Source organism: Hemitrygon akajei, chromosome 11, assembly GCF_048418815.1.
Source record: "Hemitrygon akajei chromosome 11, sHemAka1.3, whole genome shotgun sequence".
NCBI classification, from domain to species: Eukaryota; Metazoa; Chordata; class Chondrichthyes; order Myliobatiformes; family Dasyatidae; genus Hemitrygon; species Hemitrygon akajei.
Window position 1 is genome coordinate 134,348,053 of NC_133134.1, and position 18,957 is coordinate 134,367,009.

An 18,957-nucleotide genomic window follows, 5' to 3' on the forward strand; every position below is an offset into this window, starting at 1 on the left:
TCAAAAAAAGGAACATAAATAATAGATCATCTTTACCAATGCAGAGTAAAAACAGGTCTATAAAGATAGTATACTGATCCATTCTGGGCCCCAAACAATTCTTCCAGGTGAGGCAACACTCCACCTGCAAACCTACTGGGGCAGCTGATTGTGTCAGTGCTCCCAATGCAGCAACCTCGACACTGGAGAGACCAAGTGTAAATTGGAGACCGTTTCATTAAGCGCCTCTGCTCCATGCATCAAAAGTGGAACTTCCCAGTGGCCAAACATTTTAATTGCGACTCCGACACGTCAGTCCATGGCCTCCTCTTGTGCCAAGAAGAGGCCACCCTATATTCCATCTAGGTAACCTGATGGCATGTATATCAATTTCTCCTTCTGGTTAAAAAAACGTTTCACCTCCCCCTCCCCTCTTCCTCTATTTCCCACTCTGGTCTTTTACCTCTTCTCACCTGTCTATCATTTCCTCTGGGTCCTCTTCTCTTTTCCTTTCTCTTATGGTCCAGTCTCCTCTCTCATCAGATTCCTTCTTCTCCAGCTTTTTACCTTTCCCACCCACCTGGCTTCACCTGTCACCTTCTAACCATCCTCCTTCCCCTCACCCCACCTTTTTATTCTGGCATCTTCCCCCTTCTCTTCCAGTCCTGAAAAAGGGTCTCTCAGCCTGAAACATCAACTATTTATTCATTTCCAGGTCCTAGCCAACCAGCTGAGCTCCTCCAGCATTTTGTGTGTTGCATAGTATTCTGATGCCTCCTCATTGAATTTTTATTCCACAACTTGGTGGGAAATACGAATGACATTGTAATCACTCTCTTCATTTCATGGGTTCATGTACTTGTACATCCAAGTATCAGCCAGTTTTCTTATAGTTTCAGCTTAAAAAGGTATCATTCTTTCTTTATCTGTATACCACTGCATAAGGTTTTATGCAAAGAGCTGCTCAGTATAGTTTACCCACCTGCACACATTTGATATTGATACCAGGACAAACAAACTTCTTCCAGATAAGGTTAGCTTTACTTTCTCCACACGTTATTGGATAAATGATTTCTGGCTCCATATTATCAGCCTCATCTCCAATTTTTACCTCTATAAATAGAAAGTAAATGCATATCTCATTAATCTTTTGAAAAAGTTACTGCAGAATGGAGAACACAAAGTCTCTCCAGGTGAGGAATTTGATTCAGGTTTCATTGGCCAATATACTGACTTTATTGGCCAGTATATTAAAATCATCCCTCATCTCCAGCACTATTACCCAACACCACTGTGGCTCTGTACTGTGTAAAAATCAGATGAATGAAAATACAAAGTAATACAGTTGTAACACCCTGGGAATGGTTTCATAGCTAATGTAATGGTTTTTCTGTAGCAGCAGTGTTTGGGTTATGGCTAGAGATAACGGGGGTTTTGGAATGTGCGCCGTCCAATGAAGGGAGTGTTTTTTTCTTTTTGTGTGCCTGAGAACGAGGTGATCTGTGTCTTTTGTTCGGCAGAAGATGAAGAGAGAAGATGCCAGAAAGGAGAAGTCATAGACACCAAAAAGCAGTACACTTGGAGTGGGGCCGGGAGTCAATGAAGCCCGGGGAAATCGATGGAGGACCAATGGAAGGGAAACCATGATCTCTAACTTGTGCACATTAGACTGTTTCATTAAAATGACCCTTCTCCTTTTTTTTTTCTTTACTAACCCTTTAGTCAAAATAAGAATTATAAAGCTAAATTGTTTAACTGCATATGGTGTACTGTCTGTTATTTCGTGTTACTGATTTGTAACGTGGGAACAGATCACACAGCATCCACAAAAAACAAGAGGGTTTGTACCTCAGATTTCACACATTTGGTGGGGCCAGAGACTGTCTTGCCTAGACTAACGCCGCCGGCCGAACCCGAGGGTTACACTGTATTTGATAAACATACGTTCCTGAGTTATAAATATTGCATCTTGGTTCTCCAACTTAGTAAAATGTTATTTTTATTTAGGACAGTAACTTTAAGTGTACAATATTGTTGTACATTTTAAACTGCACAAATGTGGAAAGAATTTAATATTACAGATCTAATATTCTATTATTTGAGGAATAAAGGTAGTTGAGAGAAATGTGTCTAAGTAGCTATACTGAACGTGATTCACAGAGATCACCTTCTATGGATGCTACCTTGAGATAAAAATTAGGGTCTTGGAAAGAAAATATGGCATTAAGTCCAAAAAAATAGGCGACATTTGGCTATTAATTCCCCACAAAATGTAGGAGGTTGAGATTGAAGGAGAGGGGCAGCTAAGAAAAAAAATACAACCAGCTAGATGCCATATTCAATAGGAAGAAAAAAATCAGAATTCAATTGTTCGGTACATTGAGAAAAAAAATCTGAACACTGAGATAAAATAACTTCATTTTTGGAACTCATCTCATAATGGAGAAATAGGCAAGACTTACTTTAATGGAAAACATTTTAAGAAAGGTTAATGTCACATTCTTAATAGGCAACGTTGAACAATTCCCTAAACAAAAGTATTGGTAGAAAGATTTTGGAAAAAGTGAGATACAGGAGCCACAACCTCACAAAAACAAAATCCACCAAAATACAAAGCCTACCATTTCCAGCAACTGCAATTATTAACTTAAAGATAATTTAATTCAAGGATAGTTTCATACCATATTTTAAAATAAACATTATGATTAGGAGGGTTTTAGAATAGTTGCAGATATAAGTAATATAGGTTCACAAACTTCTTTTGTCAGAGGAACATAATTAAGACCCAGCCACCACTTATGGGATGGTTGCAGGCAGATTGATCTTTAGTTTGCATAACTGATTCCCTATCCCCATTATCCCATATCCTAATTTCCATTACAGAGCAAAAAAAAAATGGAATCCTTGAATATAGTCAGCACCAAGTATTCACGGCCTTTGTGAGTACAAAATTCTAAATAATCACAAGCAAATATCCACAATGAAGAAATTTCATATCACTTAACTGACCTCTTATTCTAAAAACTGAGCCACCACTTTTACCCTAGTTTGTGAGTCTCCAATTAGAAGAGATGACCTTGCAGCATCTATCCTGTCAAACACTCTCATAATTGTATGCTTGTTATATTGCCTCATTAATCTAAAGTACAAAAAATATAGATTCATTTCACCTTCCTCAATCTCTCCTTGAAGAAACACCATTAGAATCAACCAGTAAATCCACCTTGTAATCACCAAGTATATCCTTTCTCAGGAACAAAGATACAACACACTGTGTAGCCTTAACAAACAAGTGCAGCAAAACTTCTTTATACTTGCATACCTGACAATAAAGGCTTACAAACCACTGATATTCCTAATAGTTTGCTTTTATTTAGCAAGGGTTACCCAAATCCTATTAAAACTAAAACGTATTAATTTCTCACTATTAAAAAAAATCTGTTTATGTAACCTTCCTACCAAAGTGCATAGCCTCCTTATTACCATGTTATACACCATCTTTTTTTTGTTTATCCTCCTCACTTTACCTTCTACATGGAGTCTCAGTATACACAATAGGCTCTTGCACAACAGCTTATCAAAATGTTCTTTAAAAACCCAAATATCTTATTTTCACTGATTCTTCCTTATCTACACATCCTGTCATATCCTTAAAAAATTTATTATTTCTATCAATTTCCTGACAGCTTAGCTTTTGTAATTTCCTCTACTAAAACATGATGAATCGTATTTTAAACTTTTTAAAGTGCCCTGCAACTTTAATCTTGCGCTAGATCATCCAATGATATTCTGCAGCCACACTTACCATTTGCAGCTCTGTGGCTTCACTCAAACAGCCCTGACAACTGCAGCCTTCCCACTAAGTGAGCTGGGTCTAAATGATAATTGGGCCTCAGGTACTGGATCTCAAGGTGCCTCCCTCAGAAATATTTCAAACCAATTCAAATAGATCAAATTAAAGTTTGAATTCAAAGTTTAAATTAAAGTTACTTTAAAATCCAACAAAAAAAATCAAAAACATTAAATAAAAGCAGAGAAATAAACAAGTCACTTAGATAATTTTAATTTCAAGGTCAGAAATCCCAGACAAAAAAAACTGGAGTTATTACATCAGCCATCCAACATAAGGGGGACTCTTTGGTTTTGTGCTTGTGCTCTCTGACCATACTTCTGTGTTGTAATGGACAGCCACTGAAATCAAAAACTAGCTGATCTGCGACAACTTTATGAAATAGCCAACAAGACCTACTGTAAGTATTTTAAAGCCCAAAGTGTTCCCATGTTTTATATTAGTTGGTCTCAGAGCGATTGGTCTGTAGTTCCTAACTTCCTGTAGGTGAAGGTAGGCCCTGGGGAGTGTAGTAGAACAAAGGGACCTAGGAGTACAGGTACATAGTTCCCTGAAAGTGGCATTACAGGTAGAAAGGGTGGTGAAGAAAGCATTTGGCATGCTGGCCTTCTTCAGTCAGGGCAGTGAGTGTTGGAGTTAGGATGTTAAGTTGCAGTTGGATATGATATTGGTACTACCACACCTAGAGAGCTGTGTACAGTTTTGATTACTTTGTAATAGAAAATATGTCATTAAAAGCTGGAAAGGGTGCAGAGAAGATTTATGAGAATCTTGACAGGACTGAAGGGTTTGAGTACGAGGGAGAAGCTCGGCAGGCCAAGACTTTAATCCTTACAGTGCAAGGATTGACCTTATTGAGAAGTATAAAATTGTGAGGGACATAGATGACTGCAGTCTTATTCTCCAGGGAAGGGAATCAAAAACTAGATGCCGGAGATTTAGGGTGAGAGAAGAAATATTGAATAGGGAACGTATTGGATACCTTCTGCTCAGAGGGTGGAGCATTTATGGAATGACCTGCCAAAAGGAAGTGGCTGAGGCAAGTACAATAACAAAATTTAATAAGGAATCTGGGCAGGTACATGAATAGGAAAAGTTAAGGGAGACATGGGCCAAATTGGAGATCTTGGTTGGTATGGATGATTTGGTCTAAATCACCTGTTTCCATGCTCTATAACTCCATGAGTCTAATGAATGTGTAGCACTTAATATATTTTAACTGTTCCAGAATCTTGAGAATTTTGAAAGATCACCATTAATCCATCCACAGCTTTATAGCTAATCACCTTTATGAAAATGGAATGCAAGCTATCAGGTCTTGGGAATATGTTTACCTTTAATACCACTAATTCCTCCAGTACCTTTCCTCAACAAATACTAATTATTTTAATTCCTTGCTCTCTTTAGAGATCTGTTTCCCCATTAAACTTCTAATATTGCTTTAATACCTCTCCTTTTCCCCATTCTGTTTCATTCCTCAATTAAATATGCTCCAGTGACAAAATATGCAATTGTTTGCTATTTTCTCCCATTATACCTTAACATAGGATCTTGTAAACTTATTTGGTTAATTTTCCCTTCAAACCTATGTAACGAGCCTTATTTAACTTTATAATTCAAGTTTTCACAATTCTGTTGCTCTTAACAACAATACTATGAGAGCGCTTCCCTAGAGGACCTATAAGGTCCTATAATTTAATCTGTACCATAGCACAAATGGTGTAAAATACACCTTTCCCAGTTGGGTTCCATGACATATTGTGTTCTCCAAATTACTTCTGGCAATTTGGTTTGTCCCCTTTTTTATGAAATTTTCAAGATACTTATGAATTGTGTAAAGGCAGACCAGACTTACTATGTGCCAATTCTCAAAGAATTACTTTCTCTCGTAGAGATTGGTAGCTAGTGATATCTCTGGGTACTGCTCTTAACCGATTACTGAAAAAAAGAGATATCACACCTTAGGGATTATACTAGGAGAAAAAGCTGCTTAAATACTTTTACAAACAAGATCTTATATATCTCTTAGTATGGTCTTGAAAGCTATAATACCATAGAAAGTGGCTGTTTGATTACATAAAACTATTCAAAAATGAATGGATTAACTCAAAGAATACTGTATATGCACAAATCTATACAAATAAGATTATTTGTTGGAATAATAGATACAATTCTTGGCCAATTGCTAAACAAATACCAAATAGATGCATTTCTAATATCAGAATACCTCTTTTCAACATTTGTTCACAATTAAATGTAATTTCAAAATAACATATCCAATTTAAATTTAGGGAAGAATTCTTGGATTGGTATGTATTTCTATTGGATAAAATATGATTCTCCCTACCACAGATAGTCCCATCTTTCAAATAAGTTAAATCACTACACTTGTGCTTATTTTGTTGTTACCCTATTATCTTTTTTTTATTGAAACTATGCTTTATGCTCTGTATACTATTTCTTGTCACTAAGTCCAATGTCCAATTTTGCCTGTTATAGCAGCTTTTAAAAGAAAAAAGACTATTAATTTCACAGTCAAGTAAACTTCAAAACAACCATAATTTCCATTTTTGCATCAGCAACAATACTTAGTGATCAAACAGGAAGGCACTATCAGTATATGAAAACTGTTCTTTTGAAGCTTACCTCATATAATTCAGCTAGTTGAAGAAATATTTTGATAATGTTCCATGATTCACATAATAGCTGGAAGCAGATTTAACTTTCTAGTTGCTTTAAGAATTTTTTAAAGAAACTACTATGGTACTTAATGTTCCCAAGTCTTATAAATATTTCTACTTGTGCATTATTGCTAATTCTGGTAGTTTTGTAGGTGAATCTATTTTCCAAGTTGCACCTCAGGAGTACAGGTTTCCCCTGCAATCCGAAGGTAGAGCGTTCCTATGAAACCGTTTGTAAACCGAAATGTCGTAAAGTGAAGAAGCAATTACCATTAACTTATATGGGAAAAATTTTTTAGCGTTCCCAGACCCAAAAAATAACCTACCAAATAATACCAAATAACACATAAAACCTAAGATAACACTAACATACAGTAAAAGCAGGAATGATATAATAAATATACACCCTATATAAAGTAGAAATATTGCATGTACGGTGTAGTTTCACTTATCAAAATCGGGAAGACAGCAAGCCAAAGTCGATTTGGAGGAAAAAAATCGGCACGTACTCGCATATGTACGCACATACATGCTTGCGCAAACAACTGCCCGCACAAGGTTTCACGGTCATTGTAGTTTTTCTCAGGGTAAACACACGTATAAAGCAGGCGTCTTTTTCTCGTAAAAGCGAACATCCTCTTTTTGGTTAGCGAAAACAGGTACTAATGTAGGTCTTTCGTAACAGCAAGTTGTTGTAAAGTGAACGTTCGAAAAACAGGGGACACCTGTACAGTTATTTTGAAAATCTGTTACAAAGATGCTGGCTCTATGACAAAGCATCTCACAGAATCAATTCATTCCCAGGTGGGAAGCTTAAATCTCATTGCAGTTGATTGTCTAGGAGGGCATTAATATCACCTAATAATTAAGGCTCTCAAACCACTCCAGTATTTTAGTACAAGCTAAATTTAATAATTAGAAAATGGTGTTAATTCCAAATATGTAGATAATTTTTGTGTGGATATCCATGCTCTTCAAATCTAATCTGCAATAGTACTACACTAGCCAAAAATATACAAATAAAGGATATCTAATTTTCTAGTTTTCAAATATAGCTTCTCTCCATTGTAGGTCATCAGTTCATCAACGAAATCTTGTCATTGTCAACATTCAGTTTGAAAGAAGATTGCAAAGAATTATTTTAACAGGGACATTAAAATGGTTGTCCTTTACACAATGCAAACATTTGGTTCAAAGCATAATCCATAGAATAAGAGTGAATTTACAGGTGACATACAAAAACTTTGTTTTAAAGAGTAGCCTTCCCATATTTTGAAGGTCCATCTTACTCTCATAGAAAAACTGAAACAGGTCAAATCCACTCAGTCACCACCATTTGATTCTATTTGCAGAAGACTACCTATAATGACAAGTACAACAATACAAACGATTTACATCACAACTAACATAGTTATGATAGTATGACGGTGCTTACCAATAATATCACCCTTCTGAATAAGTGTGGAGGAAGATGAATAGGTTCCAGGAGTGTTGACAGAGTCCATGCTATCTTCACTTAATCCTCCACTGATCCATCAGAAATAAAAAGGAATTTTGCACATGAGACGTAACCAGGTGAAACTTCGTACATAAAAGATATATATATATATATATAATCACAATAAACTGTACTTGGTCTGCGCAAACTTTTATTGTCAGATGTATCCTTCAAATTAATTAATCATATGCATTTTTCAAAGCATTTAATTAACAGCTAATTTAAACAAAAACAGTTCAACAGTTTGGCTTCTAAATATGTTACCCATAAAAATGTATCACAAAAGAAGTTGATGCTTCCACCACTGCCACCACTTCTATAGCTCATCTTCAGATCCAACCCCTTAATGGGGAAATCATCCCAGTTCTCTGATATAAGGAAAACTTTATTCTGAACAGACCTAAGCACTGCTTTTAGGCACAACCAAAAAAACTGGCATAATTTCCAGAAACAACATTCTTTTCCTTAATCAATATAGATATAGGAGCCATGTATCTATTTTCTATCCATCTGCATTCTATTTTGTGTTACAGTAATTTGTCACATGGGTTTGAGCGAGGTAGAATTAGTATAGTTATGAATTCATCCTTTGTGCCGTTAGTTTAGTTGGAGATAAATGGAGTAGGGGATGAATATTTTTTGTTGACCACTAACTTTGCTTATTATGCCTATTTTGCTAATTCCATTATCACTACACTAGCTTGTTAGTTTTTAATCACTATACAAGATCGATCACCTTTGCTGCTTTTGTAATAAAGGATCAAACATACTTTTTTTGACTTGGAACTCAGTTCTTTGGAAGGGCGTCATACAGAGTTAACTCCCTCACTCTGCCTCACAGCAGTTTTGGTTTATTTTTCAAGTAGACGCTACAATAGAACTGACACTCATTCTTCCAATGAAAATTACAAAACTGGTGTTCTGTTATTACAAAAATTATAAAACATCCTTTCCCACTTTTCATTTAGCCTAAGATTTGCATTTACTCCAAGTATGAAATATCTTAAAACATGAACATATGAAATTAAGACAAAATAGATTTTAGAAGTTGGCTGTTATTTACAATAATCACCAAATCATTTTTGTATATCCTGTAACATTCACATTTCTATTCTCAAAAAGTTATGCTTTCAAGTGCCATTTTGTTTAAGGCAATTTACCTTAACAATGTTTCCATAACATTCAGTGCCAAACTATATGGAGAAATACAAATCAAAGTATTAAAATTATCCCTTTTGAAATTGATGTTAAAATATTGTTTTATTCCACATTCACTTACTTAGATTACTATAGTTCTTTCCCAATGTTAAAATAATGCAAATAGCAAAGTTAGATTGTTTCATTAACAGATTATCAAAATCTTTGACTCTAAGATTCATACAGAGTGTTGTGTTGTTCTCCTGTGTAATTCAATGCTGATACTGATTTTGTTGATCTCAGTGTAGCAGTCTCTCCTGATATGCTGCCAGCACCTAACACAGCAGGTGCTACCTCTGATACCAGAAAAGGCACACTGCAAACAGTATTTTTGCAGATACTAGAGAACGTTGGTTCTGAATGAATAGATTCTACAATAATGGTAGCTGAGGATTAAGATGATACTGGTAGTGGTGATACTTCCAAGAATAAAAAGGAGCTATAAAGTTGGTGAAAAAAACATGTTGGAAGATCACATGACCCTTGTACAAGAAGTCCATGGAAAACCCATGATGGTTAGTTACCAAGGAAGGATAATGCAATCTATGAATGTGTGCACACTGAAGAAACCAGCACTACAAATATATGCTCATGCCTGAATTGTCAGATCCTGTGGAATAATTGAAATGAAGATAAATTCCTCAAATTTGGGTAACCTGCTGAGGAGTAACCTTGCATGCTTTGAGCAACAGCAACATTGGCTTGAAATGAAACTGGAACTGGAAAACCATCAAGAATCATGATCTTAAAGTGCAACACATGGCAGGCATATACATGAGGCTATATTTGAGGTCCCAGATCTCATCAAGAAGTACATTTTGGGTACTGGTTGATTTATACAGCAGTTTCAGTGGATTTACAGTCAGGGAAAGCTGATACACCTGTGAGTACGTAAAAACTGTCATTTATCAGACTCAGGAAGTTGAAAATCAAATCAAATGTGTATTGTTACCCTACTGTTGATACCATTTGGGTAAATTTGACATCAAAATAAAGGTGCCAGGACAAACAAAATTGTTGCCAAAAAGTAAGCAGTTTCCCTCTGAGAACCGTGATACAGTAGTTAACAATGTACTCAAAATTAGTTTACTCTAGTTTTTATCTTCACACCATTTTTTTGGTCATGCAAGCAATGTTCAAGGCTTACATTTTTCCCCCAGTACTTGCCTATTCAATTTCAAACACAGCCATAATTCAAAAAGTAGCCACAATCCATGACAGCTTCATTTTTATTAATTTCCCCCTACACCCACAGTTGCCAATCTCACTAAGAAACATCGCACTAATCTCCATCTCCTTAACAGTAGTGAAGTGGTTTTGTTTCTAAGCTCAAGTTTCCATGTCATGTTCTGCATTCAATTTTAGAAAAGTTTATAATCCAGCTCTTGCATAATGAAAGACCAAAGCAGCTAACACCACATTAATCATTCTTAACAATTTCAACATCCAGCATTTGCAAGCTATGGTTAAAATTCGTAACATTTACAAATGCATGTCTTCAATCACTTGGGCTTTAAACAGCATTGCTCAGACCTACAACTCACACATCTAAAAGGACAAAGGCAGCAGGTACATGAGATGTTACCATCTAAAGTTCTTCATGTCACACCATACTGTTTAAGAACTAGATCACATTCCTTGTCACTGGATCAAATCTACTGTCTACTTCTTAATCCTGTAAAAATACATTACTACATGTTTAAATTTGAGTTTATTGTCATGGACATTCACCTCCATAGGGTATAAATCCCATGAAAATTAGCTTTCTGCAGTGGCAGTTCAATAAGGTAAGTTACACAATAAAACAAACAAAAATAGACACGAATGCAAGTTGAGAGAGAGAAAAATGAAATGCATTTCAAGGTACTATTAGTGTTTTTCAGATGGGTTCAACAACCTGGTGGCAGTGGGAAAGAAGATGTTGTTGAAATTTGAGGTGCGGATCTTAAGGCTCCTGTACATTCTGCCAATGAGAAGAGGGCATGCCAAGGTAGTAGGAATCCTTAATAATGGATGTCATCTGCATGAGATATCACCACTTGTAGGTAGTTGGAACAGCTGTACCCATGTTGGAAATAGCTGGGTCTAGCAATCTTCATAACTTCTTATGTTCCTGTGCTTTCCCCTGTATGTAAGTTTGTCAGAGGTCTTCGATAACATGCTAAACCTCCTTAAACTTCTAAGACAGATACTGGCCTGTCTTCTTCATAGTTATATTTATGTTCTGGTTCCTGGATAGACACCAAGTTTTTAAACACACAGGAACTTAAAGCTTTTCATCCATTCCACTAGAGACCCTTCTACGAAGACCGGTGCTTGATCACCTGACTTGCCCTTTCTAAATACCACAATCAGTTACTTGATCTTACTGATGTTAAACACGAGGTTGTTGCTACAACACTGCTCAACCGGCTGACTAAACTCACTTCTGTACACCTGTGCAGATGGCATTGGCACTCTGCTTAGCCACAGTCATAGATATAGAAAGAGAAGAACAAGGGGCTAAGTATGCAGCCTGAGGTGTGCCTGTGATTTTAGTCAGTGACAAGATTTAAGATTGTGATTTTGGAAAAAAATGCTTCAAGAATCCAGCTCAGCTCTGTCTCAGGACAGTTTGCAACAGTTAAAAATATCAGTTCATTTAATGCTTGCCATCTTTAGAGGAATGGATTTAAAAACAAAGTAAAACTCTGATATGTGAAATGGTCCCTTCTAGAAGTTATAGGAGTACTTCACTTGAGTTTGTACACTGGTTAATGCACTCCCTCTAATAAAAGTATGCTTGGTATCCACTATTTTGTTCTTCATTTACAATCTGGACCTGCCTTAATGCTTTGAGTGAGATCAAACCCCTCCAATTCGGCTTATATCTAGGCTTCACAGATAACTTTTTCTTCCATTCATTTCCTTGATATTAATATTACAATATCATTTGCTTCAATGGAGTAACACGAACTCCCCACACCCCACCAACCCAACATTTTCTCTTTTTAAGAGCAAATCACAACTCTTTAAATAAAACTATTTATCTGGCCTAGCAAAGAATGTTTAACATCATAATGTTCCTGTGGGCTAGTTAAATTAATAGAAGCAGACTTCCATCGGAATACTCAAGCAAGCTTGCCTTCTGAGCTGCAGACACAGGCAAGTGTATCTATTGGCATCATTCCTTTTCCTCTGGTATACACATGACATATAAATAGCTGTTTTTATTAATATGCTACTCAGCATGATATGAAGTGTGATATTTTAGACAAGTTAAATGCTGCAGGTGCCTTTAATCAGTAATAATCTAAAACATAAACAACTTGTAAAGCAATCTATGTAAATTTCCTGTGATTGCAAAGAATATCCATAAAATTATGAAATGCATTATTAGACAGCAATGCTATAATTATTTGATTTAAGCAGATAATGCATTTATAAGCATAATAACATTGCTGGGAATAATTTGCTAAATCAATAATGTGCCTATGATGTAGTGAAAATGTACTTTATCATTGTTCAAAACAGCAGAATGCAAAATGAAGTCTGTGCATTTACCAGATCCTGCAATCAGTGTAATATGCGTCAGAATCATAATCAGTACCAGGTATAATATCAGTGGCATATGTCATGAAATTTCTTATTTTGTAGCAGCAATACATAAAATTAAAAAATTAAAGTATATATAAAAAATTTAATTAAATAAGTACTGCAAAAAGAGAGGATAAAGTATTGAGGTAATGTTAATGAGTCCATTGTCCATTCAGAAAGCTGATGGCTGAGGGGAATCAGCTGTTCCTAAAATTGAGAAGTGGGCATGTCCTGGGTGATTGTGGTTCCTATCCATGCCTTGTGGCATATCGGTGGCAACCTTGCCATTTCTTTCTTCAGCCTTCTTGTCTGTTTTTTACGAGGCCAAGTTGCCAGCATGACAGTCAACACAACATGAATGGAAAGTCTGCAAGAAGCTGGCCAGATTAGAATCTGCGACCACTTGCCTTGAAGTCCAGTGCGGATGCCACTACACCACTAGCTGGCTCATGTCCTGGATGTTGGGGGTCCTTAACAATGGATGCTGCCTTTTTGAGGCATTGCCTTTTGAAGGTATCCTGGATGCTAGGGAGACTGGTGCCCATGGTGGGGCTGGCTGAGTTTGCAACTTCCTGCAGCCTTTTCTGATCTTGTCCAGTAGCCCTCCATACCAGACTGTGATGCAACCAGTTAGAATGCCTTCCATGGTACATCTGTAGAGATACGCGAGTGTCTTTGATGACATACCAGTTCTCTCAAATAATGAGCAATGTAGCAACAGTTGTGCCTTCTTTGTTTTTGCATCAATATGTTGGGCCCAGGATAGATCCTTTCTTGCAGCTTTTCTTGCAATTACTCTGAATATCATGAAGGACAAATCAACAACAACAACACAGAAGACTGTGGTAATTTGTGACTGCTAACATGCACATCAAAGCAAGGAAGAAAATAAAGATGACTGCTAATATAAGCAGAGTTAGAATTAGGTGATACACTAACATAGAACCCAGAACAGTACAGCACAGAAACAGGCCCCTCAGTGTACGATGTTGAGCCAAACTAATTAAATTAGTAATTAAATCCCTGACTAAACTAATTCCTTCTGCCTACACAATGTCCAGTTATTCCAGGAAGCCACCATAGTCTGTAAAAAAAACTTGCCCCTCACATCTCTTTTGAATTTACCCCTTCTCAATTTAAATGCATGCCTTCCACTGTTAAATATTTCAACCCTGGGACAAAGATACTGACTGTCTTGCTATGCCTCTCATAATCTTATAAACCTCTATACAGGCAACATTCTGTAATCCTCTTCTGCACCCTCTCCAAAGCCTCCACATAAGTTTCTATAATGGAGTAACCAAAATTGAATGCAATATTCCAGATACAGTCCAAATAGAATTTTATGAAGCTGCAACATAACTTCCCAACTCTTGAACTCAATGCCTCAACTAATAATAGCAAACGTGTCATATACCTTCTTTACCAATCCATCAAACAGCAGCCAAATTCAGATAGCTATGGACTTTGATCCCAAGATGCCTCTGAAAAATCAACACTGACAAGGGTCTTATCACTAACAGTGTACTGTTCCTTTATATTTGATCTCCCAAAGTGCACCACCTCACAGGTAGCCAAACTAAACTGCATCTGCCATTTTTTGCCTGTACCTGCAACTGATGTTATATCCTGCTATATCCTTTGGCAATCCTCTATGCCATCTACAAGACCACCACTTTTTATATCACCTACGTACTACTAACCCACTCATCTACATTTTATCTAGATTATCTACACTCAGTGACCATTTTATAAAGTATCTCCTATGCCTAATAAAGTGGATGTTCATGGTTTTCTGCAACTGCAGCCCATTCATTTGAAGGTTCGATGTGTTCTGCAGTCAGAGATGCTCTTCTACACATTACTGTTGTAACATGTGGTTATTTGAGTTACTGTTACATTCCTGTCAGAGGGGACCAAAGGTGAGTGAGCTCCCCAGAATTGACACGATAAGCTCCGTCCCTGGACACCCCATTCAAGGCAGTGTACAATGGATGAATTCCTCTATCGGTAACTACCATGAACTAAAAGTTTTATTGAACTGTAGCAGCATTGGCAGTGTTCTAATTTGTTCTGTGTTTCATTTAAATACATAATTTGTTACTCAGTTAAACTTTTTTATACATTTTTCAATATTTCCATAAAACTGGCTAATTAGGGCAGCCACTTAATTGGGCCAAAATGCATTGGTCCCAATGTGTCCCGATTAACCAGAATCCACCATACTGCCAATCATCATTACATCAACTCTTTGGTTAAAGATGTTATCAATCTGAATCACAGTGGTTTATTGAATTTGCTGAATTATTACTCTTTATTAAAATAACCTACTGGAGGAAATCAGGATGTCAAGCAGCATCGGGGAGAGGGAGAGGAAAGGGGGGTACAGGGAAGGAGGGGAAGGGGGAGGGGAAAGGGAAGGGGGGAGGGAAGGAGGGGGTAGGGAGAGGGCAGGAAGTGGGGTGAGGCAGGGAGAAGGGCAAAACCTGTTGATGTTTTTGGACCACGTATAATGCAAGGTTTCAAACCAAAACAGTAACAATTCCTGACCACCCACCACCCCACCCTCACACAGAAGCTGCTTGACCTGCTTGTTGCTCCAGAATCTGTGGTTTCTTCTATTTCTAGATTTGCAAATCTAAACTTGATTGTTCACTTATGCTTATAACATGGACAGATAACCAAGGACATTTAGACAGTAGGCCTGGGCTCTGCATTTGGACAGTTATTTGGAAACGGGATGCAGAACATCCAGATTCTAGCCTTCGCTCTGTGCTTAAAGGCCAGAGACGTTGACTGGTGATGAAGGAGATCTATGGATCTTGGGCTGCCTCAGGTAGGTGGGTCCCAGGATGTCTGTGTAAACAGGAGGCATGAGATACGAGAGTTCAAGCCTTGAGCTCTGGGTCATATCATTGACTAATCCAGGATTCAATATTGAAGATCAAAGCCTGAACGTGGATATCAGAAGTCCAGAAGATAAAGCCCAATGGCCAGAGCCTAGAGACTTGGAGCCTGTCCTGGACTGGAAGGACTGTCCATGTGAGTGGGTAGGTGGGAGGGAGGAAAGGGGGCTTGTTTTGCTGTTGTTGTTTTGTTGCTTATTGTGTTCTGTGTTGTTCTGGTGAGCACTGTGGGCATGCTATGTTGGCACCTGGCAGCACTTGCAGGCTGTCCCCAGAACATCCTTAGACATGTTGGTCATTAACACAAACATTGCATTTTATTATACATTTCCATATACATGTGATAAATAAATCATAATCATATCTTGATTACCTTTCACTCAAACCATGACCACAACATGCTTTATGCTGTATTTCATTTTTTAATATTTTCCTGTTACAGGAAACCTCATTTTAAAAGCCGAGTAGTACTTCTGCCATGATTATCATTAAAGTTATTATTTACTATCTTTTAAATGAAAATAATCAGGTTTCAATATTCCACAATTGCTCAAAACCAACAGCTATATTATATCAACATTACTTATGTCAGTTTGCAACAGAAATTTGAACCATTTTAAGAACTAGTAAGCAAATAGTATACACATGAAGAATTTAGAGCTCATCTTCGTACCTCGGCTGTGTTGATTTGAAGTCAACTAAAACTGTCTTAACCTCTTCAACTGAATTTCCATCTGATGGGGTATCAGGTGTTGTTACGACAACTACTTCCTCCACATGAACGCTGACATCTGGAGTAGCCATGTGTACAAAGTTGTAGTGAGTGGATGCCTATAGTTTTCCAGCTAAAAAGAAGGCAAAATTTCCACAAATTACTAAGCTTACAAAATTATGCATTGGTGAGTTATTTGAATTAACTGGTTGAGATCTAATCTAATGCTTCAGAGTCTTTGAAACTAAGGTGTATAATTTAACTATTTTAGCCAATCAACTAGCATTGAGGTATGAATTATGTACTTCACATAATTGACCAACAGATTCAAAGTGCTTAGTTAAAGAACTTCAACACATACTGAAAACATACAGAAGCCAATTTTCAGTTGGATACTTCCAGTAGTGTTTGCAAGGAACTGTGATCCTGTGAACTGTTTACCAATCCATTGAATCTAATGAAAACTAGTACTGCAAGGTGAGAAATTTTCAAATAGAAGTAACAACCAGTGCCTCCCTTGTTGAAAACATTGGGTCAAGGAATCAGCATCCTTTTTAATTACAAGGTTAATTTCAAAGGTTGCACATGCCCATTCTAAACTCTGCAGACTGCATATTAAAGTTTAACTGCCTGTTAATTGTAATAATTTTAGAGGCTCCCAGCCCGCTCAATTCCAGCTGATAAACACATATCCATCGTTATTAATCTCATTTTCCAGCACGTGACTCATAGCTTTCTACCATACTGATTTAAGCATTCGCCTGTATACTTTTTAAAATGTTTGTTTCTGCCTCTGCCAAACCCTGATTCTAAGCATTCCAAAATTTAAGTATCCTCTGACGTTTACCATGACAGCCTGCTATACACCCCATGAGGTACTAAGTATTTGTTCATCTTTTAGCCTAAGACAGCTATAACGTCCTTTTTAATGGTAACTATTTCAAGAAATTCACCATCATCCTCCCTGAATTCTCTAAAAAGTCTTAGTCAATACAGTACAGTAAAATTACAATAATGCACCATCTGACAACTAGGAAATCCCAAAGATGCGGCAACTCACAAAGTAAGGTTGGCTCCACTCTGCTTCCATTCACCGAAGCCCTAGTACACATTTTCCTTCTAACAAACCGGGATCCTGGCTCCCATGCTCTAACACATCAGAGGTTTACTGTACTCTAAAATTTTAAACCTCACCCATGTCTTCTAGTGCTATACACAGCATGTTCACTTGGTCCCAAATGGGCCCAAAACTTTCAAAGTTATCCTTCGCTTAAAACACTAACAAAATGCTTTCAAATTCTCTTTAATATTATTTGCTGACAATAAACATATATACCTCCTGCCTACCTACTTCAGATTTTCCAATTTAATTTATGTCTCTAACAATTTCTGTATTTTTGTTATGCCTACCCCAATGTCAGTTTCACTTAGTTGGGGTTGTAATAAGAAAGTTGAAAGCCCTTACTAATATAAATACAAATGCTCCCTTATCAATAGCTGTTTGGAGCCCGTAGTACACTCACAGCAAAGCAATCACCCTCTTTCTGTTCCTAAGCAGTAACCATACATCTCTTTTGAGCAGCCTTCCAGCACATTCTCTTTTATTAAAAAGTGATGGTCTCCTTACCTAAAATTGCAATATAACCTCAACTTTTATGTTGCCTTCCACACACTTAACACTGGAATGCTGAACTGCCAGTCCTGTCCTGTCAACCAAGTCTCCAATGGTAGCCCCAGTATCATATTGTCATGTGCTAATCAATATTCTCAGTTTATCTGCCTTACTAATCAGACTCCTTGCAATAAAAATCAATGTGATTTTAGTTTTGCATTCTTCTCAAGTTTGTACATAAGCAAGATAGTTCAAGATACTGAACTTCTTCTATAATTCCTTCTATATTTGATTGTGCCTCCCCCACGAACTGTACATCTACTCTCTGCCCACTTCCCTGTCAAATTAGTTTAAACTCTCCCCAAATGCACCACTTAAGCATCCCACATGTAGCCAACGACCATTCTCAAGAGTTAACTAGCTTATGGCATCAGCAGGACTATTGTCACGTGGCTAATTCCATTCAAAGATGCCATCTATTACTTTAAATCAAAATAAAAACTGAAAATTCTGGAAATACTCGGCAGATCAGATTATATCTGTGGAAAGAGAAACAAGTCAAAGATTCTTCGTTGTAACTGAGGAAGTGTAAAAATTTTAAGTTGCAGAGAAAGCAAGAGAGAAATAGATAGGACAAATGTAAGTCATATGTAGGTTGTGGCCAGAATTCTCCAGGAGCCCTGTGATTTATAAATGAATGAGGGCAGTTTATCAGCAGCCAAACAAACTGGGGGACACAGTAAAACTGTGAAATACAGGTCGCAGTTTTTGCTGAGAACTAAAACCAAATGAAAATGGTTAGAACAAAAACTACATTAATACTATGTATGCTTAATGAGATTGCAAAAATTGAGTAGTTTTCACACAAAAGTAGTTATTTGAAATTGTGAAATTTGATATTTAGTCCCACAAGTTCCAAAATGCCTAAATAGAAGACAAGATGCTG

General features: G+C 37.0%; 1 protein-coding gene across 4 annotated transcripts in view; it reads right to left on the minus strand.

Annotated features, from left to right (window-relative positions):
- Positions 1–18,957, minus strand: part of gmeb2 (glucocorticoid modulatory element binding protein 2) — a 65,302-nt gene that overhangs the window by 22,243 nt on the left and 24,102 nt on the right. Inside the window, exons 2-5 of one of the 4 annotated variants that reach the window (XM_073061704.1) lie at positions 16,361–16,532; positions 9,169–9,201; positions 7,946–8,037; positions 962–1,092 (exon numbers count right to left, since the gene is read on the minus strand). In XM_073061704.1, coding sequence (XP_072917805.1) covers positions 962–1,092; positions 7,946–8,037; positions 9,169–9,201; positions 16,361–16,491 — 387 coding nt within the window. In that variant the 5' untranslated portion in view covers positions 16,492–16,532. Of the gene's footprint in view, positions 1–961; positions 1,093–5,684; positions 5,768–7,945; positions 8,038–9,168; positions 9,202–16,360; positions 16,533–18,957 lie in introns of those variants that run through there. The other 3 variants (XM_073061705.1, XM_073061706.1, XM_073061707.1) reach the window with 3 other exon arrangements.